This window comes from Marmota monax, unplaced genomic scaffold, assembly GCF_021218885.2.
Source record: "Marmota monax isolate L192 unplaced genomic scaffold, Marmota_monax_Labrador192_F-V1.1 WCK01_AAM20220418_F8-fsc01865, whole genome shotgun sequence".
Lineage (NCBI taxonomy): Eukaryota > Metazoa > Chordata > Mammalia > Rodentia > Sciuridae > Marmota > Marmota monax.
This window is the reverse complement of record NW_026692609.1, coordinates 1-27,679: the sequence shown is the minus strand read 5'-3', so window position 1 is coordinate 27,679 and position 27,679 is coordinate 1. Positions and strand designations below refer to the sequence as shown.

The 27,679-nt window shown below is 56.5% G+C and overlaps 1 protein-coding gene across 1 annotated transcript; it reads right to left on the bottom strand.

Annotated features, from left to right (window-relative positions):
* Positions 1–1,835: 1,835 nt before the first annotated feature.
* On the bottom strand, positions 1,836–23,826 carry LOC124093722 (probable RNA-binding protein 19). Its single transcript, XM_046446304.2, is given in 17 exon segments — positions 1,836–3,284; positions 5,179–5,379; positions 5,975–6,058; positions 6,060–6,086; positions 7,010–7,106; positions 7,452–7,570; positions 8,159–8,289; positions 9,646–9,849; positions 10,630–10,701; positions 14,642–14,722; positions 15,726–15,941; positions 17,415–17,562; positions 17,837–17,875; positions 17,996–18,083; positions 18,085–18,110; positions 19,549–19,722; positions 23,705–23,826. Coding segments are annotated over 17 exon segments (2,010 nt in total). The 5' UTR covers positions 23,741–23,826; the 3' UTR covers positions 1,836–3,017.
* Between the last annotated feature and the right edge of the window lie 3,853 nt (positions 23,827–27,679).

Below are 27,679 nucleotides of genomic sequence, written 5' to 3'. Positions count from 1 at the left end.
AGTTGAGGGGTTCACTGCAGAAGCCGGGTGTCAGTCTGGACACATGGAGCCTACTGACCCCAGGTCTGACCTCAGGCCTGACCTCACTGCCCTCTGTTTTTTTTTAATTATTTTGGCTTTAAGCACAAACAACAACAACAAAAACCCTCTAAGTCACATCCCACCCTGTATTTCCCTTTCCCTTCTGTCTCCCTGGGGCCCGGCTGGGGCCAGCTCCACTTGGCTCTGTCTGCATCTTGAGGACCAAAGACAGGCAGGCACTCAGTACCGTCCACCAGGCGAGCGACGGGGAGCAGGAGGAGTGGGGACCCCAACGCACACACTTGCAGCAGGCAGGTGCATCAATCATGGGGCCTTGTACTGCAGGGTCTCACTGTCCCAGTCAGACCTTCAAACTACCCAATGGGAAGCTTCTACTCATGTCTCATGACCTAGGCACAGACAGGCTACAGGACTCACCCACTGGCAGGAGTGAGGCCAGGATCCAGACCCAAGAGGACTGACCCCAATCACGGCTCTACACTCAGGTGCTGGGACAGGAGTCCTGTGCGCTGGGTGTGCTTCTAATGAGCTGTGTGACCTCAGGACAGTGAAGCAGCCTCTCTGAAGCTCAGTCTCCAATCTGAACTAGATGGTCCTGGCTGGGCCTTCAGCTCCAGGGCCTTTACTCCTGAGGATGCTCTTGAGCTGCTGTTTGCGCATCACTGAGAAACGCTGATCCCTGATGTCCCACACCACCCCAGGAGTGACCATGACACAACAAGGACCACAGCTGGCCCGAGAGACTCAAGGCCACCTGCCTGAGACACTGCTAGCTGCACCTCCAGAGGCCAAGCCAGGCATGGATATCCGTGGCTGAAGGGCGGACTGTGGCACACAGGCAGATCCAGGCTCAGGCTTCATTACAATCAGGCGCGGAATGTGCGTGCTGCCCCCTCCGGGCTCCCGCGGCCGCCGGCAGGGCTGTTATCAGTCGCCAGCAGCTTTCCAGGACCCCCCCACCAGGAGCCCTTTATCTGGAGGCGCGGGTCTTGGTGGTGGGGAGATAACACGGCCGCCCCCCTGGAGACCAGAACAGAGAGCTGCCAGAGCTGCCCTCCTGCCCCGCCCAGCCCAAGACATGGCACCTGGTCCCCCTCCTGTCATCCTGGGGAAGATGACATCTGGAACAACAGGCAGAGAGCGGGGTGGGGAGATGCAGGGGAGAGGGCACAGCTCAGGGGACCAGGACTGGGGGTCATGTAGGCAACATGGTCAGAAGAGAAAGACGGGCTCAGGGCGCTGACCCAGGAGGTGACGTGAGCCCAGCGGGTGGACGTCGCACCACGTCCTGGAGCAGATCCAAGCTGAGGCGTCCTCTGTTAGCCAGTGAGCAGAAGCCAGCCCCTCCAAGTGGCTGGACACTGTCAGGACACTCCACACCGACCTGAGGACAGGGGACAGGGCCTCAAAACCAACTGGGGGACCGGGGACAGAGGAGCATTCTGACAGGGTCCAGACACGGGTGCCAAGAAGCCATTGTTCATGCTCTAGAGCCTGTCTGCCCCCAAGGCCCCCCTCTGACACTACCTGTGACCAGCCGAGAGATGCTGGGGACAGTCATGCCACGCCTGTCTTGGTCACCATGGGCAGCAGCCACCAGTTACAGACAAGTGTTCCCACCATGTGGGGGTGTTGGTGGCCAGTAGGCTGCATCTCCCGCGTCCTCAGGAGGGTGTGTGGGCACCACTCTCTCTGTCGGGGTCAGAAACAGCCTGAGAGGACGCAGTCAGCCCAGTCCCAGAGCGGGGGCCAAGGACGGCACTGCCCACGTCACCAGCATGGCGGCCAGTTCCCCAGCAGTGGCTCCTGAGTGGAAGGACGTGGAGGGCAGGCCAGCAGGCAGGGAGCAGGTGCCACTCTGCCCTCTGTCACTCCCGGGGCCTGGCACTCCGCAGGGTGCTGTGGTCAGCAAGGCAGATGCTGCTGTGGAGTGGACCCTCTGGTGGGAACAAACTCAGGCAGCAGCCAGCCGCGAGGGGTGGTCACCTCACGCGGCACAGACGGCCAGTCCTGAAGACCCACGGGGAGCGGACATGAGCCGCAGGCATGGCGGAAGGCCTGTGCTCAGAGAAGGCCGCAGAATCCAACCGACACTGGCTGACCAGAGACGACTCCTCCTCTACTTTTTTTTTCCAAACCGTAAAACACTTTAATTTTTTGTAAATATATTAGAACAACGAGGGTGGTAAACAAGAGACAGTCTATCTTTAAGAGGAAAATCCTTATCCTAGTAAACTGAGCAACTGGAAGCCCTGTGTGGCGGGGGTGGGCCGAAGGTAAAATCTGAACATCTGGGTCAAACAACCCAGTCCTCAGAACCTCCCTCCAGGTGTCTATTCTAAGACGTGGTCGTGGTCTCCAGACTACGTGGTTCCATGGGAAGCTGCCTGTCTCCTAGGGGCAGCTGGGGGACGGGGAGGGTCTCAGGTTTTGGCATCCTGACGGGCGAGGGCCAGGGCCAAGCCATGACCTGCAGTGTGCACCACAGTCCTGAAGGAAAACCTCATCCTGCCTCAAATGCCCCACTGTGAGGGGGTACCCAGGGGGCTGGCACCCCTGTGGCTGGGGACACACATTGGTCTTTCCTTTCCTGCCTGGGCAGTCGCTGGACATCAGAGGGCACTGAGCCACTCCAGAACAGGCTCCCCAAACCCTCAGCCACCAATGGAGCTCTGGGCTTTCATGGGCTCTTCTGGGTATGAAGAGATCTAGGTTTTCTTCCCTTAACCATTAGGTGACAAACTAAAAATATGCTACATTACGGTGCACTCGTGATTCTGATCTCTTTTTTTATGGTACCAGGAAATGCATTCAGGGGTGTTTCACCACTGAGCCCCAGCCCAGCCCTATTTTGCATGTATTTAGAGACAGGGTCTCACTGAGGCTGCCTCTGAACTCAGGATCCTCCTGCCTCAGCCTCCTGAGCTGCTGGGGTGACAGGCGTGGGCCCCTTCACCCGGCTCTGATGCTGTTTTTCAGGGATGTTTTAACACCTGCATAATCAGAGACCGAGACCCGCTGGTCTGTGGATGAACAAAGCCGTAAAGCAGCGGTCTGCTGAACTGCTCCTGGCTCTCTGCCCACCCCTCGCCAGCCTGCCCACGACATTGACCTGTTCTTGCCGGTTTCTGGCTCCACCATGTTCTCTCCCACAGATGCTTCTTGGGCTCTTTCCCCTGAGGGGCTGTGCTGGAGAAGACGCCAACTGGAGCCCACTCGAGATACAGGGGGACATGGTGGAACTGCAGAGCCAAAGGTGCCAACACTGTGGTCCCTGACACGGGACACAGCTAAGAGGGACTCAGTCCCATGTGCAGAATACGCGCCCCAGGGTGGAGAAGATGGGTGCTCGGCAGGGCAGAGGAGCCAGGAGATGCGCAGCCCAGAACCCCAAGTGCTCTGGGTGCCTGAGGAAAACACTCGGGCCCAGGCTGAGAGGCAAAGGCCACGTCTCTGTCGCCTTGACCTGCGATGGGTTCCAGGTGCCCTGGGTGCTTTCTCTAGTCAGAGGATGAAATGGGGACTGTGACAAGGGGAGGAACTGCTGGCACAGGGCAGCTCCAGGGCAAGTCAGCAAGTCACAAAGCCAAGAGCGTTCCTGTTGCCTTTCAGAGGAGACCTGTGTGCCAGGGGTTTCTTAAAAAAGGTTGAGACAGCCACTGCTAATAGCCACCTCAGTAGAAGGCCCCTGGGTAACTACAGGGCAGGGTGGGAGGGAGACTTGTCAACTTACAGCCTTTGGGACTCTTCAAATTTCATACTGCATTCAAGCCTCAAAGATTACTTATGTCCAGGAAAAAAAAAACAAGCAGCCGGGCGCAGTGGCACACACCTGTAATCCCAGCGGCTTGGGAAGCTGAGGCAGGAGGATAGGAAGTTTGAGGTTAGCAAGTTTGAGGCCAGCCTCTGCAACTTGGCAAGGCCTTAAGCAACATAGTGAGACCCTGTCTCCAAATAAAATATAAAAAAGGGCTGGGGACGTAGCTCAGTGGGTAAACACTCCCGGGTTCAATCCCTGGTATAAAAAGAAAAAAATGTGCTCAGGAGGGAGAGGGAGCAGCCTGGGGATTGGACAGTTGGCGGTGCCACTTAGGAGCTGTGTGACTTCGGGTCACTGGGCCTCAGTCGAGGCTGCTGACGGGAATGGTCAGTGAAGAAAACCCTTGTCAGAGTCAAAGGGGAGGCTGCGCCTGGACAGTGCCTTCGCCATCATCCACTCTGGTGATGGGGACTCCTTCCCGAAGCAGCGGGGAAGGAAGGGGCGGCTGCAGTCCAGGCACGGCTCCTGGCCGGGCCACCAGAGACTCCGCAGTCTCGCAGGCCAGGTTCTCACCAAGCCCTGATGGTGCAATGGGCAGGGCCCCAGCTGGGAACCCCCAGGGCTGGAGGGGGCCAGGAAGGCCTGCCTGCGGGTGACTGGGGACCACGGCCTGCAAAGCACCAAGGGGCCTGGCAGACAAATGACCTGTGGTGGGTGAAAGGTGGCTCCCCAAGAGATGGCCATCTAGACCCCCAAGACCTATCAGTGCATCCCCTGAAAGTACCATCAAGACCCCGAGATGGTCCAGGGTTATCTGGGTGGGCTGTAGCCCAGGAGAGGGATCTGGGACCAAGAAGAAGGCCACGTAAAGACGGGGCAGGGACAGGAGTGGTGCAGGGAGCTGATGGATGCCGGGAACCCAGCAGTGGGCAAAGGCAGGACAGGTCCTCCCCAGAGCCCTTGGAAGCCCTGGCCACACCTTGCTCTTGGATGCCTGCCTGCCTGCCAGCTCTGCGACAGGTGCACGGTGTGGTCTTAGGCCACCTGGCTCACGGCCACCTGTCATGGAGCCCCAGGAGCCCCTGTGCTGCGGATACACGCGTGTGCACACGTGGACGGCCCTGCGTGCAGGACCAGCTGTAGCTCACCATAGGCACGGATGGCGCCACAGCCAACCAGGGAGACCCATGTCGGGGCAGGAAAGGAAGGCCAAGGATGGCCGGAGCTGGGCAGGGGCCCAGGGAGCTTCCTGCAGCGTCCTCAGGGAGGGCGGGGGGGCGGGACCAGCACCAAGGTGGAGCCAGGCCAAGCCCGTGCTGGGCAGTGGGCACACCAGCTCCCGGGCCCTCTCCCCGCAGCAGCTCCCAGCGGCCTACCTTGGAATAGGCCAGGTGTCGGAAAGCCTTGCGGGCCTCCAGGGGCTCCAGGAACTCCACGATGGCAGTGACGCCACCCTCGGGCAGCAGCACGCGGCCCAGGCTCCCAAAACAGCTGAAGGTCTCCTGCAGCTCGGCCGCCAGGGTGCCTGCCGGGAGGTTCTTGGCCAGAATCACAGTCTTGCTTCGTTCTGCTGCCGCCTGCAGGGAGGAGAGGCCACGTGAGGGACGGCAGCAGGGCTCTTCAGCTGGACACTGGCACTGACCTGGTGGCCTCTAGTCAATGTGCACACTTGGGGGCTCAGTGGCCAGGCACCTGGAGGACCCAGGAGGCGCCACCTGCTGCCTCCACAGCCAACAGGCAGCTCTGCTGAGGGTGAAGGCCTAGGGCACCCGGTGAGACCCCCGGGATCGAATCCCAGCCCCAGCTGAGTCACCAGATCCTGACAGTGACTGACCACAGCCCCGATGGACCTCACAGGCGCCCTGCTGCTGGGCAGTAATCGAGATTGGCACCTCAGCATGGAGGGCTCTTCCTGGGACTGCGGACCACCTGTGGACACAGGTGTGGGAAGCAGAATCAGCGAGGAGCCCATGCCCCCAGGAGCAGCCCACCGCCCCCAGGAGCTGGCTGTCCCTGTCCTTGGGAGGGGCAACTCTGAGGTTGAGCTCTTGGTTTGGTTTCAGTCACCACAGGACCCACCCACACCCCCAGCCTCCCCTGGGCCATCCACAGCTCTGGAGCAGCAGCAGTCGACTCCCCAGAGGTGGGGACAGTGGGGCAGCGGGCACCCACCTGGCTGAAAGAGTCCAGGCTGATGCCGTTGTCGATGAGGAAGTGCTGCACTTCTTGGACCAGCGCTGAGTCTCCCAGAGGGCCAGCGCACGGCCACGCTGTCCTTGGTCTTCTGTAGGGAGAGAAGAGGAGGCCAGGCCCGTCAGGCAGAGCCTAGCCACCTGAGCAGGCCCAGTGGGGAGGGGATTCAGGGTGCTGTCACCCACCTGCACTGAGGTGGGGACCACGCTCTGGTGCTACACCAACTCTCTGCCCACCCTCGGGCTCTTCCCTTCCCGCAGTGGGCAGGTCTCTATGAGGCTCCACTTGCACCCTGGGGCTTCTGCAGGCGCTGACCTTGACCCCATTACAGGCAGTCCTTGTTTCTGTCACCTCCCCACCCGCCCACTTTCCTGCCACAGCCCCCCCAAGCCCTCCTCTCTTCCCCTGCCTCCTCTAGGTGGCACTACAAGGCGGGACCCCTGTCCTGGCACTGCTAAGCCCCAGTGCTCAGAGGGCATGGGCGGGGCCTGAGAGGCTGTGGCTGTCCCTCCAACTCAGGCCAGGCTGCCCTCCCCAGCCCAGCAGCCACAAGCCACCACACGACCAGGCACCTGAAGTGTGGCAAGTTCAGATCCAGGTCGTGCTACACACAAAATACAGTGGATTGTTGGAAAGAAGGGAGGAAACACAGTGTGGCTTTTTATGTTGCTCACATCAAAGTGACTAGACTTTGGACGTCAGGTTGAAGACGGTGTCTTGTTAAGATTAATTTTGCCAGTTTCTTTGTATACACGTGTGGCTACTGGGGCGCTCATGATTACACACGGGGCCGGCCCTCTAACTCCAATGGTCAGCGCCGACCCGAGTGCCCTGAGGGAGGGTAAAGACAATGGAGAAAGCAGCTAATGGGCAGAACCAAGGGACGTCCTTTGCCAAGTGGCTGAAAAACACTCCAGGGTTTGCTTGAATCGACCGCAGCAGAGGGCGACCGTGGACAGCATTTGGAAGGAAGTCTGTGGACTCAACGCGCGCAAGACACTCAGGCTCACTCACATGGTCGAACACTTGGCTCTTGGTGGCACTGTACTTCTGTGTGATGGCATCGGCCACGGCATTGGGCCCCATGAACAGCGTGTTCCAGTTGTGGGAACTGAGGGCAGGGGCAGGCAGAATGGGTCAGGCAGGGACCAACAGGCCTCTCGCAGACACCAAAACTGCCAAGAGCCTCGCCGGCCTTCCCCGCCCCCCGCCAGCTCTCCTGGGCAAGCACCCGGCCTGCAGTGAGGCCGCAAACCCAAGCCCTGACAAGTGTCGGCACCTGCTCTGTGCCAGGGACCCAGCCCTTGGTGACACCTCAGAACCTATGCTGACACAGTCCCACTCTCCTGATGTGCAGTGGGGACACTGAGTCCCTGAAGGCCCCACCCTACAGAGGGAAAGGGCCTGGGCGGCAGAGCCTGGATGGACACAGAGGCCACGCAGGGCGGACAAGGACCTGGAGCTGTGGGCTTTGTCCTCAGACGCCTTCTTCTTCTTGTAGGACGAGCCGGGGACGTCTGTGTCCTCACTGGCTTCCTTCCTGATGGTGGAAGGCAGCACATGCAGCATCCTGCCCTGAGGGGACAGAGCAGGAGGTAAGCAGAGCCCCGCCCTCCAGTGTGTCCCCTCTTCATAAGCCAGCTGGACTCAGCACTGAGCCCTGATGGGAGACGGGGACGGCAGGCAGAAAGCCACGTGGTCACTCTCCGTCCAGCTAAGGATGGGGGCACCCGACACAGCCACGCCAAGGGAACTGTACCCCTCTGTGAGCACCCCACGGCCCCCGACTCCCCCAGCAGACCCTGCCAAGGACACTGTGAGCTGCACACGGCGGGGACCAGTCTGGCCCAGTGCCCACAAGACCAATATGCCATGAGCAGATGGATGGAGGAGCACTGGAGGTGGCCTGGCCCGGGCCTGGGCACACCACACAGGGACACTGGGAGAGCAGCAGCTTCCTGGTTCCTCAGGGCCACCCACATACCCCAGCAAGCTCCCCTCTCGCAGCATCGTCCCTTCAAGTAGTTCACTGGAGACAACCACGTGGCAGGCCACCTTGGGTCCTGGGACCCAGAACGTGGACGCGCGCCTGCTCATACAGCTGCCTGGCATGGCCTTCTCTGTTGCCAGGATCAGTGACCTGGTGCCCACAGACCACCTCACCTGGAACACCTGTCAGTCCACGGCCGCGTAGGCCTTCACCGCGTGCTCAGGGAACATGAAGGTGACAAAGGCGAAGCCCTTGGGCTTCCTGGTCAGGCTGTCAATGGGGTACTGGAGCTCTGACAGGGGACCTGAGGACAGGGGAGGCGTCAGCCTGCTGGGGCTGGAGCTGGGCCTGAGCTCAGGGTGAGAAAGGGCCGGGCACTAAGGGGTCGGCCACAGGAACACAGAACAGCTGCTCTGTGCCAGCCACCAGGCCCAAGGTCAAGGGCATCATTTCATAGTCCCTCGTGCCTACTAAGTGGGGGAGGAGGGGCACCTGGCTCCATCCCGCTTCACGTGCAGCCTGCCCTGGACTGGTCACCTCACTCACTCAGGCCTCCTCCTCTTGCCTGTGAATGGCACAACAGTCCCCAAACACAGAGTGGCCTCGAAGGTCCAAGAGTCAGTGTGTGGTTACTACCCAGCACCGGCTACACTTAGTGCCACGGAAGTGTTTGTGACTCTGTCCTACTCAGAGGACACTGTCTGCAGTGGACATTCTGAACACCAGGGTGTGACCACGTCCCCTCTGTGGGTCTTCCTCTTCCCAAATAGGCACTTGGAGCCTATGGACAATCCCCCTCCTGTCCTGCGCAGCACTGTTGTGTGGCCAGGGCACCAGCCTGTGTGGGAGGATCTGGGGAGCAGGACACCATGGCCAGACCTTCAGGTCCCATGTGGGACCTCCATGGACGTCACGCTGTGTCTGATGCTCCACGTCCTGGCCAGCCTCCCAAGAGACAGGGGCTTGGGTAGCACTTCCAGGCAGTGCCCCGTGAGCCACCCCTCCCCACAGACTCTGCCCCGTGTGGCCGAGCGCGACCACAGGCCTGCAAGTTCCCAGTCCAAGAAGTAACAACTGAGGCAAGAACAAAGGGCCCTGGCTGTGGCCTCCTCTCTGAAGTTCGGTTTGGATTGAAGACGAGAAAGGACAGCCTTCCCAGGCAGAGGAGCACTGCGGGTACTGGGGGTTGTGCGGCCGCTGGATCCCAACACCGAGCAGCCAAGGAAGCCCAGGAAAATGCCTCCATCTCTCCAGCTTGGTGCTTGGAGAGAGAGTGAGAATCCCAGCTCTGCGGGCGTTGGGGCTGTGCCTGAAATCCCAGCGGCTTGGGAGGCTGAGGCAGGAGGATCAAGGCCAGCCTCATTGACTTACCAAGACCCCGACTCAAAATAAAAAATGAAAAGGACTGGGATTCAGCTCAGTGGTACAATGCCCCTTGGTCCAATCCCCAGAACCATTAAAAAAGAAAGAAAGAAAGGAGAGAAAAATCCAAGTTCAAATTCAGAGAGCAAAAGATGCCACTGCATCTGCACCAGGGAGGGTCAGCAAGCCCTGTTCTAAGATGAGGAGACCCCAGCTGGGGCCACTGTCCAAGGCCAAGAGCTAGAGGGAGATGGAGGGGGCTGCCCAGTGCCAGGGGCTTCCCAGGATCAGGTCCTACCATAGGTGGAGAAGAGCTTCTCCAGATCCTCCTCGGTGCTCGTGTAGGGCAGGTTATGCACAAAGAGTCTTCCAGAGCTGGCCACGTCCTTCTCCTCCTTGTTCTCCCGGAGTGTCCAGCCTTGCCATGGCTGTGCGCTCTTCTGCAGGGGCCCCTTGGCTATAGGGACTTGCTTCTCCCTGAACACCTTGATGAAGCGCCCACCTGCACGAGCAGAGGGGTCAGGGCTCCGAGGAGGCCCAGACCTTGCCAGAGGCCTGGCTGGTGACCCAGGCCTCTCACTGCTGCCCGCCAGATGCTCCGGCCGAAGAGGGCCACGGCCAGCACCATCCTCCTGGGCCCTATGTGGCCTGCCACGTGGCCTCAGCCCTCGGGAGCCACAGGGACATATCCTCTGGGCTCTGGCCCGCTCTCAGGCACTGCTGGCGGCTCTGTCTTGGGAAAGGCTGCTGTGACAGCCACCCTGGACAATCACCTGCTTGCGCGCCTCCCAAGGGCTCAGGGATCGCCTGCCTCTGCCTGCACCCCAGCACTCAGTCAATACCTTCCGCCTGACTCGCTGGCAGGACTCCTGGGGACCCCTGTCTTCCCCACACACTTGCCCCAGTAGGCGTCCATGCCACAGATGGGTTGAGGACCACGTCCCAGCTCATGAACGGTGCACCTGCTGCACCTCCACCAACCCTGCGCCCTAGGCAGGCCTGCTGCTCACCCCAGGCTGCACGTGCCCCTGAGGCCCAGCGGCCACCCTGGGGAAGACCTGCCTCCTCCTCCCCAGCCCTCACCTCGTACCCTGCCTGCCCGACGCTGTCCCAGGGCCATGTGCCCATCACCTGCTCCAGCACCGCCTGCCTCTGCAGCCTGTTTGCTGTTGGACCCTCAGTGCTCAGAGCGTGTAGCAGGAGGGGACGCTCAGCACATGCACCTAAGCCAGGGCCCACGTGGGAGCCAGGGAGCCCGGGACGCAGCGCCGCGCCTCCTTACCCATGTACTCCCGGTTGCACTTCAGGGCTCTCTTCACCTCCTCTTCGCTGCTGAAATCCATGAAGACGTACCCTGAGAGAGGACCACGACAAGGTAACTGCCAGCTCTGACAACGCTCGGAGTCTGAGGACGTGGGCACCTGGCTAGGTGCAGAAAGCGGGAGCCGCCACGGCACAGGCTGACCCCCACCTGGCCACCCTTTGGAGGAGCACTCAGCACCCGCCTGGCATTGTGGGTGAAGGTGCAAAACCCAGGCCCCTTCTGCCTCCCTCCCAGCCTCACCCCTTCCCTGACCATGTTCTGCAGAGAAGAAATGCTCATGATGGCCGATGTAACCCAGCCCAGCACTGGAGGGTCACCTCTACATCACCCTGCAGGTAGCTGTGGGTGACTACACAGCAACAAGCAGGTGCAGAGGCCTCCACAGCCTCAACCTCACTGGGCCTTGACCCGTGTAGCCGCCAAGCAGCATCCCATCTACACCACCACAGTCTCCCCCAGCCTCCACCACCAGCCCACACAAGCAAAAGCCTCTACTACCTCCGAATGCCAGCGGCCCTCCCTGCACTGGCCAGCGGGCCTTTCTAAACCCCAGGCTGTCCTGCCTGGTCTCTGAGGTGCCATGAACCAGTGGCCCCACCACCAGCACCAACACCGACAGCTGCACTCTGAGAGAGCCCAGTGCTCACAAAGTCCAGGGCTGACCCTGACCCCTCCTAGCTGGACAACAGGTCTGACCCCTTGTGCATACGAGGAAAGGAGGCTGAGTTCCAGTCCCAGGTCACAGGGCTCCTAAGTGGCTGGCTGGGCTGTGAACCTGGGCAGGGGTTCTGTCCCCTGCCCTCACACGGCCCTCTGCTGAGCTCCAGGAAATGGCTGCCTGAACCATCATCCTGGTGAGCTGGGCGGGAGAGCAGGGGAGGGACGAGACGCGACACAGCAAGGGCACTGGACCACCCCGACGCAGGAGCACCTTTCTCCTTGGGTGCCAGCTCGGCCAGACCTGACCACTCTGCCGAGTTGGCCTCTTCCTGTCAAGACACTCCCAACCCCAGGGTCCAGATACCCAGTGGCCACAGAGCCTTAGTATGGTTCTCTGAGATGTGGATATTCTGCCACTGGTCTCCTATGGCTTTCTGGCCTAGCTGGCCACTGGGCTGGGCAGATGCCCACCTCTCCCAGATCCACCTTCCTTCCAGCCATGCTCACTGCCTCCAGGCAGCCAGACCCAGGGCTCCAAGGCCAGGGGAGGAGGCTCACAGCCCGGAGCGGACACCTGGGGAGATATGGTCTGGGGCAACACCTCGCATGTGCAGAGAGGTAGGGGACTGCCCACCCGCAGAGCCGCCCAGGGTTAAAGCTGGCTTTTCTTACTTCTCTTTAAAGCACGGATATTTGTCTACGTTAATCACAGTGACAAACCTAAAGTTCCATTGTAGGGAGCCCTCCAACCTTCTTAACTACTCCCTTCTCTGGACATGTGTGAGATTTAAACACATTTTTAAAAATATGTGAACATTCAGGGTATAAAATTATAACAAATACTAAAAAATACAAATCAGGAGACCAAACTGGTTCCTAATTCCGAGGCCAGCTCACTCTTCCTGGCTCCTTCTGCAAAACAAAAGCAGCAGATCCATTTCCCATCTGGGCACTGGGGGAAGCCCCTGAGGCCCCCGCCTGGACGTAGCTTGTCCTACAAGGTGACAGAAGGACAGAAGGACACATCAGGGTGCTCCAGGGCAGTGGAAGAAGCCCAGCCAAGTTCTGAGCTTTCGCGTTACTGCATCCAAGTTTGCAATTACCAGATTCTTTCCAAACCTTCCCCTGCCCAGAGGAAAGCCAGCATGGTGGGTCACACACAGCTAGGTTCCTCTGGGGATGAAGCCATGTCCTGCTCCACACCTGGCCTTTTCTACTGGCCGCGGCACCTTGGGGGTCTCCCCTGTCATCATGTTCTTTTCTGTGATACGTCATCTTACACCATTTTCACGTGTCCCTGTGAGTTAACCCAAGTTTAACCTGTCACTGGTGACATTTTGGGCTAGTGACTCTTTGTTGAGGGGGCTGTCCTGTGTCTGGCAGGGCTCAGGCAGCACACCTGGTCTCTGTTCACTAGAGGCCAGCAGCCCCCCACAGATGCTCCCATCAAGAGCACTTCTGACCAAGGCCAGATGTTGTGCAGGGGTAGACCACTCCCCTCCAAAACCACGGACACACCACTTCCCCAGAAATGGAGCTTCAGGGTTGATTTGGGTTTTTGTTCTTATCAATGACTGCAAATCAACACGTTGAGTTATAAATAATAACAGGAAGGCTGCAAGAACGTTCCCGCATCCAGGCTCTGGTGTGCCGGGATTCACCTGGGGGAAAGCCCTGGCCAGGCACCAGCTCCGCAAAGGCCTGGATGTCCGTAAAATTGCCCGGAGCTCCACGCGGCCCTCTAAAAGGCAAGAAAATGTTTATTGCCAAACATGAACGATGCGTACCATTTTGGCAAGTGAAAAGTGTGAACTCCAGTTTTGATTTTGTTTTTTGATAATCATGACAGAATCCAAATATGTGCACTGGCCACCAGAGTTCTTGTTCTTTGAAAACCTTCTGTTCTTTGTGTTATTTTTCTGTGGGGTCATAAATCCTTCATAAAAATCTCTGTAAATTAGAGAAACTAGACTCCTGCCTCTGTTAGGCTATGAACCACTGTGACTTCACGACAGCTGCTGCCTTCCAGAGCTTTGGGCTGGTAAGTAGGTAGGTAATCAACCCATTTTTTTTTCTTTTTTCCCACGAAACTTTACAAATTGCTTAGAAAGAAACTTTTTCAGCTCAAATCCTTGATGTATCTGAACCTGATTTTATCAGGAGGAGTAAGGCAAGGGTTCATCTTTTCTTCAAAAACAGTTAACTACGCCAGGCACAGTGGGCAGGCCAGTAATCCCAGTGGCTCTGGAGAATGAGGTAGGAGGATCACAAGCTCAAAGCCAGCCTCAGAGACTTAGTGAGACCCTGTCTCAAAACATAAAAAGGGATAAGGATGTGGCTCAGTAGTTACATGCCTTGGGGTTCAATACTGATACCCCCCCCCAAAAAAAAAAACTGACCCCTAATCACAAGGAATTGCTTCAGTATCTCTAACAGCATAAATTGTAAGTAGCTCCCACGTCAACTTTAAGAGATCAGGAAAGTTTACCAAAGCATCTCCTGAGGAAGGAAGACTACACAACAAGGCAGTGGTGGGCACCAAGCAGGGTCCTGCTGCAGGGACGCTGCAAACCAAAATGGGAATGAGAAACCAGACCAGTGTCAGTGCACAGGAAAAAGCATCTAAGAAGGCATGTCCCCAAAGTACCAGTGGTTGCCACTGAGTGGGACACAGGAATGCTGAGCAGGGTTGCCCACTGTGCCAAGGACAGTTGGCACCTCCAGCTCTAGTCCTTAGACCTGCAGTAACTGTACTGCACCCTGGCACCCCACCTGGCTATACCCCAGCTCGCAGGTCAGTGTGGATGGTAACCCACGTGGTCATCCCAATTGTAGGTGACTTTTACATTCTAGTCACGTAGCTGTGTCCTTTAGAATTTCCTGTAGTGAGCTTCTCTGACCATCACAGGAGGGAAATGAAGACAGGTTCCTCTGCTGGCGCAGACCTAGAGCCGGATAGCTGCAGCCCATGCTCCGTCTGGCCTGCAGCCTGTTTCTGGAAACAGTGTTGAGCTGGGCTGCAGCAATACCTACGCCCTCACCTGTGTCCGAGACGGCTGCCCCTATGGGAGCAGGGTGAGCGCTCCCAACAGAGACCACACTGACCACTTGGCCTTTCCCAGGCCCCAAGCCGTTTTATTTAGCTGTAGGCAGCCATCTCTTTCCTTCCCTGAAGTCATCTGTCAGCCCTCTGGGCCTCATATTCCTTCTTGCTCTAGACACTAAGGTACTAATGGCCTCAGGCAACAGAAGCTCCCCTCCCACCCCCTTCTGCGCCTGCAGGTGATCTTCCCGTCCTCAGAGCACCTACCTCTGTGACACTGAACGGGGCTCCCCATAGGTTCACGGTGTGGGCCATGGTGGGTTCCTTCTGGTTTGCTGGTTTCTCTGTCTGAACAAAGAGAAACGACCACAGTGGATTCCCTGGGGCAGTGGTGGCAGGGGACAGACTGGGACATGGCAGCTCTAGGAGTGGAGGCTATGGGGTAGCACGAGAGTGCCGCATCTGTGCCCGCCACGGGCTCAGGGTCCAGGCACAGGTGGAGGTGGCATCTGTGGGGTCTGCATTTGCCTCTGAGGGCTGTAGCCAGGGCTCAGGGCACCATGGCTGGGCGAGCAGCGCCCCAGGCCATCAAAGGCCAGGGGAGATGGGAGGAGCCCCAGGGCAGAGACCTTGCTACCACTCATGTCTGCTTGTCTGGTGACATACAGGTGCTGCGAGGAGGTCCCTTCCGGATGAGGATCAGAGAGGCCTGTGGGGCTGCAGCACCCTCGGGCCCAGCAGTCAGACAGGGTCAGAGCTGAGAGCTGAACCCCTCACCCTCTGACTTCCATGGACAGGGACAGGGTGGGCATTAGAAAGGAGGGCGGAGAAGAGCAAGGGGAAGAGGAGACGGCAGTCGGAGCCCCTTCCTCTTGTTGGAGCTTCCAACGAAGGAACTGGGACGCATGCCCTGTGTCTGGCGGACAGGACTCCAGGTGGGAGTCGCGTCCACCTTTACAATCTCAACTTCATAGCCTGGCAGACCCGGGCCTGGGGCCTGACCTGTCACTTCCCTTCTCTGGGCCTCAGTTTTCTTACCTATAAAATGGAGGCAGGAGAACGCCTGCCAAGCGACTGTGATGGCATCCAGTGATAGCAGGCTTGTCCATCAACGAGGAGCCCACCCACACCTGCCTGCCTTGTGACTGAACACCAAGTAACCCAGCCATCACCACCTCACTTGTGCCCAGAGCCCCGGCAGGCCACCCCTCCCGTGTAGCAGGCAATGAGCCCAGAGGATCAGGGAGTGCGTGGCGGGTTGCTGGGCTCTCCTCCGAGTCACACCCCCAGCTGTGGGGCCACACCCCCAGACAGGCACACAATCCCCGCTGTCCCTCCTGCAGGCACGTACCCGGGCTCAGGGCTCCTGCGGCCTCCCCCTCCCAGGCAGGGTCCCTGGGCTCCCTTGCTCCTTGGTCGGGGGCAGCAGGGGATTCCTCTTCCTCGCTGCCTCTGTCACAGTTTACAGCTTCGTTCTCACTTTCTTCCTCCTCTGAGGAAGAGGACTCGGCTGCCACCATCTTGGATTCAGGTACTCCATGTCTGACAGCCCCCGCTGGGCAGCTGCCTTAGCTTCCAGGCCTTGCTCTGCTGAGAGGGCAGGGGGCGGGGAGGAGGTCACCCTCCTGAGCAGCCAGAGACTCGGGCAGCACAGGGCTGGAAACCTGAGGGGTGGCCTGAGGCCACATCACCACAATCAGGGCCCTGGTGCCCAGCGGCCCAATAAACCCTCTGATGGGCACCGCGAGAGGGTGAAGCTCCCGCGCCACACACACAGCTCCATGGCTCCCTGCCGCCTGCCAGGCTCTCCTCTGGATGGCTCCTCCCAGTCATCAGTCACCTTCCTGATTGTGTCAAGTACACTAAGGGGCTTCATGTGCCACAGAAAGCACTTACACAGCAGAACCATTTCTACAGTGAACACTTTACGGCACCCACCCATCATCTCATAGGGCCACCCACATAACCCGGGTGGGAGCCACGCTCCATCATCTACTTAGGCAGCAAACACCCCAAACATTAGGACCTCACCCCAGCCCAGCTCCAGTGCTGGGCCCCTAGCTTCCTCACCTGCTCTCTGCTACCCTGCAGGAAGCACGCAGGTGTGAACGGCTTACGGGGACACCTGGTGATATGCTGGCTCTTGAGGGGTGCTACAGAGACAGCCGGGAGGGAGGAGTGTGCCTGCTCGGCTGTCACGACTGTCCTTCTAGCCTCACACCCCCACCCGTGACTTCTGGACACTGAGGATGGAGCCCCAGCCCCTCCACTCCAGGCCTGTGCGAGCTCCTTGGGCCCCACCCTCCCTGCCCCAGTGCCCAGAGCCAGTCTGCCCTGCAGCCACATGCTCCCCTGTCCTGAGCCCCTGTGATGCTGTGCCCTGGTCTGCGACCCCCTCTCTGCCCCCGGCTATGTGTCCCACCACATCCCACAAATCCTCCAGATTGCAGCTTAGCACAGAAAGCCTGCCAGGTGCACAGGTAACACTACGTTCACATCCTCTGCCCCCAGCCAGCCTGACCAACCCCCAACCAGAGCTGCCACCCCATACTGCAGCTGGTCACTGGCCACCAGCTGCCCCAGCACGCTGAGCCTGAGAGGACAAAGGCTCACCCACCCCGCAAGGCCTTCCCTGGCAGCTCCCTCCCAAGCTCTCCTGCTTCCTCTCCATAGCAGCTGTGACCCCATGACGCGTCCCTGGGTGCTCATCTGTTTACTCCTCTCCTCTCACCACAATGACAGCTGACAGCGCCAAGGGGCAGGATTCCTGTCTACGGCTCAGCGCTACATCCCCAGAGCCCAGCATGCAGCATGCAATCGGTGAACACTGCCGACTGACAAGCACGTGACCAGGACTAGTCATGGCAGACCTGTCTGCAGGTGACCTCATCCCCCCACTAGAAAGCTCCCGAGCCATGTGTGGACAGCCCCAGGCCTGGTGTCTGAGGGAGGGGCAGCCAGTGCCTGCCAGCAGGTGTTGGTGGGCCACAGGGCTGCAGCTGAGGGACACAGGCTCAAAGGCACAGTGCCCAAGCCTCACCTACCAGCTCCTCCTCAGCAGCCTCCTCCTCACACTCCTGCCCAGAATCGGAGTCAAAGTTCAGGTAGTCACTGGTTGGCTTGCTCTTCCCTATTGGGGGCTCAGTGTCCAGGGCATCATTTGCCCAAGTGGCCACCTGTGTCCACTTCTGGTGAACCGACAGGAACTCCTGGAACTAGGTGTCTTCCTTCAGCTGGGGGCACTGGAGGTGGGCAGCAGGGACAGAGGAGAAGAGGCAGAGAGGACTCAGTGGGGCTTAGCCCTCCGAACTCCCAGCAGGGCGAGCAACTTCCCCATCTCTGGTGGACCCCGAGTCCACAGGGACACGGCAGGACACTCGAGGTGTGGGCTCTGCTTTCTGGACCAGCCTGCACCCCTCCGACCGGCTACCCCCGCCCTCTCGGTCAACAGGACAGACTCACCTGCTCCAGTTCACGTGGGGCCTTTTTCTCCTTATCATCCTAAAAACAGAGGCAGAGGATGAGGGCCACACGGGAGGGGGAATGCAGATGGAACTGCAGACCCCTCCACAGCCACCACCTGCCCACACAGGCCCGGTGCCGGTGCAGTCACCTGAATACCTTCTTAATTTCCGGGGTGACAGAGCCTTGTGAGGGCTGCTCGGGCTGCCTTGGTCTCTGGGCATGTTTGTTCCAGGCTCGGGGCTCAAGTCCCAAAGGACTTGCAGAACTCTACCTGCATGAGAAAGGGTGATTGTCACACCTGCTGTGACAGCCACAGTCCTGAGGGTCCCGCCCTTCAGCACCTGGGAACCTGGGCTTTACAGACAGGCAGCTGCCACTAGTAGAGCAGAAGCAGAGGACTACCACCCCGCCTTGGCTTTGTCCTCCACGAAGGCACCACACTAGCTACCATCTACTGGGGAGTTCCACGCAGCACCCGAGTGCTCCACAAGGACCGTGGACACGCTGAGCCTCCTGACAGCGGGCAGTGAAGCCACAGCTTTCCCCAATTCAAGACTAGAAAACTAGAGCACAGAGATGTGAAGCAACTTGCCCCAGGTAACCCAGGTCCTCAGGGACAGAGACTGGGGACTCAGGACCATCCATGCCAAATGGTGGCTCTGAGGACAGAATGAGGTGATGTAGGCCAGTGATCAGCAACGGCAGGTGCAGGGGACACCCATGCTCCTGGGATCACTGGTGACCACGAGGCAAGCTCCGCTGGTCTGGGAGAACCTCCTAGGTAACAGGAGACAGGGTGGCCCCGGGGCCAGGAGTGTGCTGAGGATGAAGCCTGAGCCAGACCTCTCCAGACCAAAGCCTCCAACGCACTCTCAGAGGTGACCCTGGTGAGGGCCGGTCCTGCTGGGAGCCCGGAGTGACAACTCCCAGACAGTTAAGGATGCCCTGGTCACCAACCACCCTCCCCAAAGAAAGAGCCTGCCATTTGGTCACATCCTGGCTGCGTGGACTTCCACAGCAGTCCCTTAAGTCTATGATGAAGGTCAAAAGGCTGTGACTCCAACTCCTGTCACCAAAGATGAACCACCACGCCTGGTGACCCCGCAGGCCACCACGCCCACACCACACAGAGCGAGAGGTGAGGCTGTCTCTCGCCTCAGCTCTATGCTGCTCCATCTTGGATTTTCCCTTCTCAGCAAAGGGCTGGGGACGTTTTATCATGTCAATGAACACCTGTGGGTGACCCTTGTGGGACCTCCTCCTCCAAGAAACTTTCCTGACCCCTCCCTGGCCAGGGTGGGCCCTGCTCAGTTCTCCCAGGGTCCCTGACCCAGTGACCACCCTGAACTCAGCACCTGCGTCTGTCAGTGCTCCTGAGGACAGGGACCACCAGTGGGTCCTGAGCGCCTGCTGTTGGGCAGTGAAGGACACACACCTGTGGCTCAAGTGCCCTCCTGGCCAGCAGCACAGGTGCCACCGAGGCTCCAGAAGGCCTGTTCTTCTGCGTGACTCCCGCACTGAGCCAGAGCCCATGGCGGGCCCAGCAGCAGTCTGACTGGCTTCCAGGAGAGTCTTACACAGAGAAGAGCAGGAACCGCTGAGGAAGGCCAAAGGCCTCAGGGCCTAAAAAGGACAGCATTGGGACCCAAGTGTCGCTGACAGGTGGAGCGGTGGGTGACACTCTGGACAGGCAGGCAGGGCCCACTCACTGTGATCCGGGATGTGTCGATAAAACTCTTGTTGAAGTGGTTCAGCGCAGCCTGGGCCTCCTCCTCGGACTTGAAGCCGATGAAGCCAAACTTGCCAACTTTGGTGAACTTGAGGCTGCAGTCGGTCAGCGCACCGAAGGCGATGAAGAGCTGCCTGAACTGCTCCTCCTTCACCTGGAACAGAAGATGGGAGGAGCTGGAGAGTCCTTCAGCAAAGGGACAAATGGCTAGAAACCCGGGGCTCCAGGACTCTAGGGGCGACAGAGAGGAGGAGGTGGCAGTGTGCTGTGCCAGTCAGGCCAGGTCGATGAAAGAACGAACAAGGCTCGTTGTTGGAGAAAATGCCCGTTTATTGAGGAACAGCTCTGCATATTTATAGAGCCAGGGGTGGTTTGACAGTTATGATAGTTTAACGGTTGAAGGGTTTGACAGTTGGCATGGGGTGCTTTCTGATTGGTGGGTAAGATCATGTGAGCCAGCAGGGCTCACCATTGAACGGCTCTTCTAGGGGATGGGGAAGTTTTTTTTGGAGTCCCAATGACTCCCAACAGTCCAGGCTCTGACACTGGAGCCATGCCCTCAGGCAAGCCCTCCTCATGTCACTGGTGAAGAAATGAGACTCACGAGGGCCACAGGATGTCTCGGTGCTCTGTGTGGCTGCTACAAGGTTAGGACCAAGGACAGATTCATCATCATGCCGCTGCCCAGTAGCCACTTCAGAAGGCTGGGCAGAAAGAGTGCCAGATGGAGTATGCACGCTCTGTTGTTTACAGCCTCCCAAGGATGCCCGCACCCTAGCCCCCCAGACACTGGTTACACACCAGTCATGGCACACGGGATTTTCCATGTGATTCGATTAGGAAACCTGAGATGGGGAGAGGACCCTGCATTACCCAGGTCCTAAGTAATCAGGAAGATCAGAGTCAGAGAAGGAGATGTAATGAGGGAAACAGAGGGAGAGAAACCGGAAGATGCTCCGCAGCACTCTGCAGACTGAAGTTGAAGGGTGTGGCCTGGAGCCACGCGGGGCAGGCAGCCTCCAGAAGCTGAAAAAGTGAAGGAACAGATTCTCCCCTGCAGCCTTCAGAAGGATGGCAGCCCTGCTGACACCTTAAGATCTCTGACCTCCAAAACTGTGGGAATCAATACGCACTGGATCACCTCAGGAAGTGTGGCCACCTGTTATGGCAGCCATGGAAATGTGACAGAACTTGGTCCCACAATCCCCAAGGCCCCAGGACCACCCTCACAGCTCAGCGACTTTTCCCAGAAGAGGAGATTCAAGTGTCTGGTAGGGGGTCCAAGGGGCACCGGGGCAGCCACAAACAACCAAACAAGCTTGAAGTAAGAGGAACCCATAGGCGTTGGCTGCCCAGCAGGAAGAAATCTCCAGAGGAGCTGGATAATAACTCCGAGCTCATCCAAATCTCACAATCAGCAAGTTAGGGACTTTTATGCACATTTTAGAGAGGAGAAAATGGGATCCTCAGAGGATAAATGACCTGCCCAAGGTCTACAGAATCGAGAGCTCTGTCAGCTCAGATTACAAAAGTGAACTCGCGCCCCCACTGCACGGGGACACCTCACTGAGGTCTGACCCATCATTCTGCTGCTGCGGTGACCGCGGAGCACCCCTTCACTCTCAGGGCGCTCCTCTGCCGCCTCCCATAGGAAGCCTCTCCGAGACCCTGCAGCTTCCGCAAGGATGGCAGCCCTGCTGACCCTGCGGGTCAGTAACCAAAGCCCCCTGTGCTCCCACAGCACGGGCTCACACTTCAATCCCTGCATCTTGATCTGTTTCCCCTGCAAACTCCATGAAAGCAGGGACCAAGTCTTGTCCACTTCGGTCTACACTGTCAGCAACCCCAGAAGTACTCAGGACCCAATGTTTATCTGTTGGAAGATAATTAAGACAAGGGCATGCAATCATGCTAAGCGAGACGGGAGGAGCACTGGTCAGAACTGCTCATTCCAGACAGACACCTCAATTCTGTCACTGTTGTATAAGTTATCACACGTGAGTGACTTCAGGCCGATAACTTTACCTTGATGTGCCCTGGTTTCTTCACTTTTAAAATGGGTATAGAAGCCGACTTGCAGGGTTGTGTGAGGAGTAAATGAATTACTTCACCTAACACATCTGAACAGCGCCTAGCACACAGTAAACTCTCCGAGGGCTCACTACTATTGTTAATGCTTGTTGTTAATTCTTTCATTCATCAGGCAAGATGAACGATGAAAACATCTCTAGCAATTAGAGAAATGCAAATCAAAACTACTCTAAGACTTCCAAAACTACTCACATCCTCCAGTCACAATGGCTGCTATTAAGAATACAAACAACAATAAGTGTTGGCGAGGATGTGTGGGGAAAGGCACACTCATACATTGCTGGTGGAACTGCAAATTGGTGCAGCCAATATGGAAAGCAGTGTGGACACTCCTTGGAAAACTTGGAATGGAACCACTATTTGACCCAGCTATCACACTCCTTGGTCTATACCCAAAGGACTTAAAAACAACATACTACAGGGACACAGCCACATCAATGTTTATAGCAACACAATTCACAATAATAATAATAAACTGTGGAACCAATCTAGATGCCCTTCAATAGATGAACAGATAAAGAAAATGTGTTATATATACGCAATGGAATATTACCCAGCAATAAAAGAGAATAAAATCATGGCATTTACAGGAAAATGGATGGAGTTGGAGAATATCATGCTAAGTGAAGTTAGCCAATTCAAAAAAAAAAAAAAAAAAAGCCAAATGTTTTCTCTGATATAAGGCCGCTGATTCATAGTGGAGTAGGGAGGGGGAGCATGGGAGGATTAGATGAACTCTAGATAGGGCAAAGGGGTGCGAGGGGAAGGGAGGGGTCATGGGGTTAGAAATGATGGTGGAATGTGATGGACACCATTATATAAAATACAGGTACGAAGACACCAATGATGTGAATATACTTTGTACACAACCAGAGATGTAAAAAATTGTGCTCTATATGTGTAATATGAATTGTAATGCATTCTGCTGTCCATGCAACAAATTAGAATAAAAAGATGAACAATGGGAGAAGAAGCCACACTGAGATGCAAAATGAAACTAGGAGGGAAAAGAAGGGTGGCCATGCTGAAACTCTCATCCAACTAAGTGAAGCATCAGGAGACACTGTTTAGAGCTAATGGATGGCTGGGAGCCGGCACACACCTGTAATCCCAGCGGCATGGAAGGCTGAGGCAGGAGAATCCAGAGTTCAAAGCTAGCCTCAGCAATTCAGTGAGGCGCTAAGCAACTCAGTGGGACCCTGTCTCTAAATGAAATACAAAATAGGGCTGGGGATGGGGCTCAGTGGCTGAGTGCCCCTGAGTTCAATTCCTGGTACCAACAGCTGGTACCAAAAAGCTGATAGATGGATCAGTAATACATATCTTAAAAGTATACCACTTCAGGTAAAGAGCAGGATAGTTAAAAACAAGAATATTTAGAAGAATCGATTATGTAAAGTCCTCATCTTTCATAGTAGAGGGAATCAGCAGATGGTCCCTGGGATAAACTATAGGGGTGAGCAAAGTACCTGGGTATGTAGAAAACCCTCTGGGGAATCCTTCTAAAAACAAACCATCTCTCAGAGAGATGGAGAATAGGATGTAGCAAAAAGAATTTGCTTCTCATTTTACATATCACGGTCCAGTTTTGATTTTTTAAATTGTGTGGCATAAATGCCTCCCACATGACAGAGAAAAAAACAAAACTAAAAAAAAAGAAAAAAAGAAAAACCACACAATAAAAACGAAACAGCTCCTAACATTCTCTGTCTAGGGAAAGAGACACCCGAGGATGGAGGCAGGAGTTCAGAAGACACTCTCACACCATCCAAAAGGCTGGCTTGGTAGTTGGGGCATGCTTTCCTGGCCACACCGGTGGCGTGGGTGCTCTCTATCCAAGAAAAACGACAATGAAACAGGAACAACGACCCACTTGGGTACACCGCAGCGGGAAACATCACCACAACCATCCACCAGCTTCTTCACTCACTAATCAGGCGCGATTTCCCTGGGAGCCTACCACGGGCTGGGTTCTGTGCTAGGCGCGGATAAAGGGCTTAAAGGGTCCCATTTTTCAGATTCCCAACACCAGGCTCTCTCCTCACCCCATTCGGGAGGTTCTTCACGATCAGTCGCGACATGGCACCAGGTCCCTCTGTTGTAATTCCAGCACCTCTGGACAGCGACTGCCCTGGACAACTTTCATGCTGCAGCCCTGGGCGCGCCATCTACAGAAAGCTAGAATAAAGTCACGTGGCCCCGCTCTCTGCCCGCCCACAGGGAAGAAGGCGTGGCCAAAGCCGCACCTGCCCGAGGAGGTCACACCCCTAAGAGGCGGGCCTGAGTGCTTGCATTCTGCGCAGGCGCAGGTTCTGAAGTGGCTCCGGGAGAGCGCAATGCCCCGGTCCTGTCGGCAGGGGGCGCCAGATTCCAACCTCTGCTTGGGGTTGCACGGGATCTGCTCTACTTGGAGCTGTAAGCAGGGGATGTGGTTTTGTATCCCTTTCTTATTGTACTTTACCATGGATTCCTAAGACAGCCCTGAGAATGGGGGCTAGACTAGGGATCCCTGCCTCCCTTTGGGAGGTGGAGAAACAGCCTTACTAAGCACTGCAGGGTCACTGGTAGAATGTGCATTTTGGGAACAGTCCCATTTTGCAGGCAGGACATGGGGACCTGAGGAGTGAAGCTACTACACAGAAAATCCGAGATTTGGTTGTGATTGTCGTTGACAGCTTTATCGAGGTACAATCCACTTCCTACAATTCACCCACTTAACATGTACAACTCAATGGTCTTCAGTATATTTGCCAAGTTTTGTAGCCACCACCATCACTGTCAATATTAAAATGTCTGTATCCCCTCCCCCCAGAGGAAACCTGCACCCCTTAGTTGTCCCAGGCCAATTCCTTCTACCTCCAGGCCCTGGCAACCACGGATCGACTTTCTGTCTCTCTGGAGTTGCCCCCTCTGGACTTTCCATGCAAATGGAATCAGGCAACACTGGACACAAAACCACATCCCCTGCTTAGCGCTCCAAGTAGAGCAGATCCCGCCCAACCCCCCCCCCCCGCACAGGGGGGGTTGTGACTGGCTTCCTTCATTTAGCATCCTGCTTTTGAGGTTCATCTGCGAGCAAGGTGCTCCCTCCAGTGCCTGCTGGATAATATCTCATGGGCAGATAAAGAACATTTCATCACCCAGTCCTCTGCTAATGGACATCTGGGCTGTTTCCACCTGTGGCTATTGTGGATAACACTGCCATGAGCTTTCAAGTGTTTGTGTGCAAGTGTGTCTTCGTTTCTCAGGGGTGTATTCCTGGGAGGGGCATTGCTGAGCCACACAGCAGCTGCACCTGTGACCTCCCTATCAGTGGCATTTGAAGGTTCCCGTTTCCCCATCTCTTCTCACGCTTCTTACTAGGTCTCCACCCATTCTGGCCACCTTAGTGGGGGTAAAGCCACGTCTCGCTGTGGTTTGGGTTTGCAGGTCCCTGTTGGCTCCTGTTCTTGAGCATCTATTTGTGAACTTTGGGCCATGTGTGTATCTTTCTGAAGCAACCCCTGTCCCCATTCTCCAAGACCAGCTCAGATGCAGTGTCCTTGAACCCATCTCTTCCTCCCTGAGTTCCAGATGCACGGAGCTCATGCGTCTACCCTAGCACAAGCACACAGACGTCACTACCAGGAACATACTTAGCAGATTCCAGGGTACACATGGGACCACATGATCTTCCCACCTCAAGGTGCCCAAGGGGCCCGAGCAGATCTGTCTTTGCAAAATGCTTCAGCAGGCACCAGGAGAAGGTGTCCCTTCCAAAGATACCTCCTCATCCTGGCCCCTGGCACCTGTAACTGTCACCTTGTTTGGAAGAAGAGTCTTTGCCCATGTGATGAAGGATCTCAAAATGAGAGGGTCCTGTGTCATCGGAATGGATGTTGATCTAGTGACAAGTGTCCCTATGAGAGACACAAGAAGTCAGTCGTGCAAAGACAGAAGAAGAGGTATGGGAGTCCCAGAAGCGTATGGGAGTCCCCTGCCCCGTCCTGTTTCCCTCCTACTTCCTGTTTCCTCTTGTGGCCTCACATAGGCTGAGACAGCCGGAGACCCGAGACATGGTCAGAGCGCCAGGCGCACACAGGTAGCTCGTGGGTGCAGAGCAGGGTGGAGGAGCAAATCAGTGCTTGGGAGACTGACCACTAGAGAGTGACCAGCACCCAAGATGGCCTTGATGCCAAGTGCTAACTAGTGAGTGACAAATGCTGTCACTCGGGTGGACAGAGGAGCACAAGGTGCAGTCCCCCCCCCCCCGTTCCCACCGTTCCTGTGAACTAGGGCCACCGTGCACTTAGGAACAGTCCTTGGTGGGTGGAAGTCGGGAGGTCAGTTCCTCCTTCGACCCATGAGGGCACATCTGCCCCTCCCCTCCTTTCTGGGTGACCTTTGGTGTGGCCCAGGTGGTGGGTGCATCGCCCCATCTCAGCCTTGTCTTGTGCTCACAGAAGCCCCATTGGGATGGTGGTTACTTTGGCTAGCGCGGTCCTAATGAGCACATTTTAACCTGACAATCCAGTCTCCAAATGGAGTCACCACCAGGGGTTCTAGAAGGAGGGACTCTGCCCTGTGAATTTGGGAGGAGACCAGGAAGCAGGTGTGTGGCTGGAGGGACACACCCTTCATACTAAGAAACCTTTTTTTTTTTTAATTTTTTTTTCACTCCAAGCCCCCAAAGACAGCACGCACAGCCATGTGGCAGCCACACCGTCTCTGTGTCTTTAAGTGAAAGGACTGTGGGGCCCACTGGTTCCCTGGAGCTACTGTAACAAATTACCTGAAACCAGGCAGCTTAAAATAACAGAAATTGTTCTCTGGCAGTTCTGGAGGCCAGGAATCCCAAAATGACGCTGTGGGCACAGCCACACTGTCTGAAGGCTCTAGGGGAGGGCCCTCCCTCGCCTCTTCCAGCCTCTTGGACCCAGGGTTCCTTGGCTTGTGACTGCATGGCTCCAGGCCCTGTGTCTGTCTTCTTGTGGCCCCTCCTCTCTGATGTCTGAGTCCACCCTACGTCCCTCCTCACCTCTGATGACACACCTGCCACTGGGCTGAGGATTCTTTAAATCCAGGATGATCTCACCTCAAGACCCTCAGTTAGTCTGGATGCAGTGGCTCATGCCTGTCATCCCAGTGGCTTGGGAGGCTGAGGCAGGAGGATTGTGAGTTCAAAGCCAGCCTCAACCAAAGCTATGCCCTGAGCAATTCAGTGAGACCCTGTCTCTAAATAAAATACAGAATAGGGCTGGGGATGGGGCTCAGTGGTCAAGTGCCCCTGAGTTCAATTCCCGGTACCAAAAAACAAAAACAAACAAAAAAAAAAAACCCTCAATTACATCTGCAAAGCCCTTTTTCCAAGTAGGGTGACGTCATCAGTCTGGGGATTAGGGTTGGGGAAGGCCAGACCTCACCCTGCCTCTGACCTCCGTGGATGCCTGTTCAGTTAAAACTCACACGCATAACAACGCACCCTCCACAACCCATGCTAGACAACAAGTATCTACTTCAAAACAGCCAGAGAGAGGATTTTACATGTTCCCAACACCAAGAAATGATAAATGTCTGAGGTGGTACCTAAGCCAGTTATCTGATGGTGACCCCCTCAAAAAGCAAAATTGTCATGAGTTAATTAATTTTTGTTCAAATTTAAAAACATACCCTCCACCCTGGAAATGACGTGGGGGGACCTTGTTTTGAGATCGTTCATTTATTCAACAACTATTTCTAATTATTGATGTCCTTAATTAAATGACCATGGGGGTGGGGGGTTCTGTGCCCGTGGCCCTGTCAGGATGCCTTTTGGGGGTGGCTTCGAGGCATGAGCCTTGGATGAGAGGTCAGATGGGGGCTGCCCACCGGCCCTGGCTGGCTTCATAAGTTTTTTTATGATCCTCATGAATGGCCTTTATTAAAACCTACGACTAAATATAGCCTTCCCCAAAGACATTCGCAAATCAGAAGGTGTTTGAAAGGTATTAAAAGAAAATGGAATGCTCTTACGGATCTCCACGTCCACAGGCCTGCCCGGA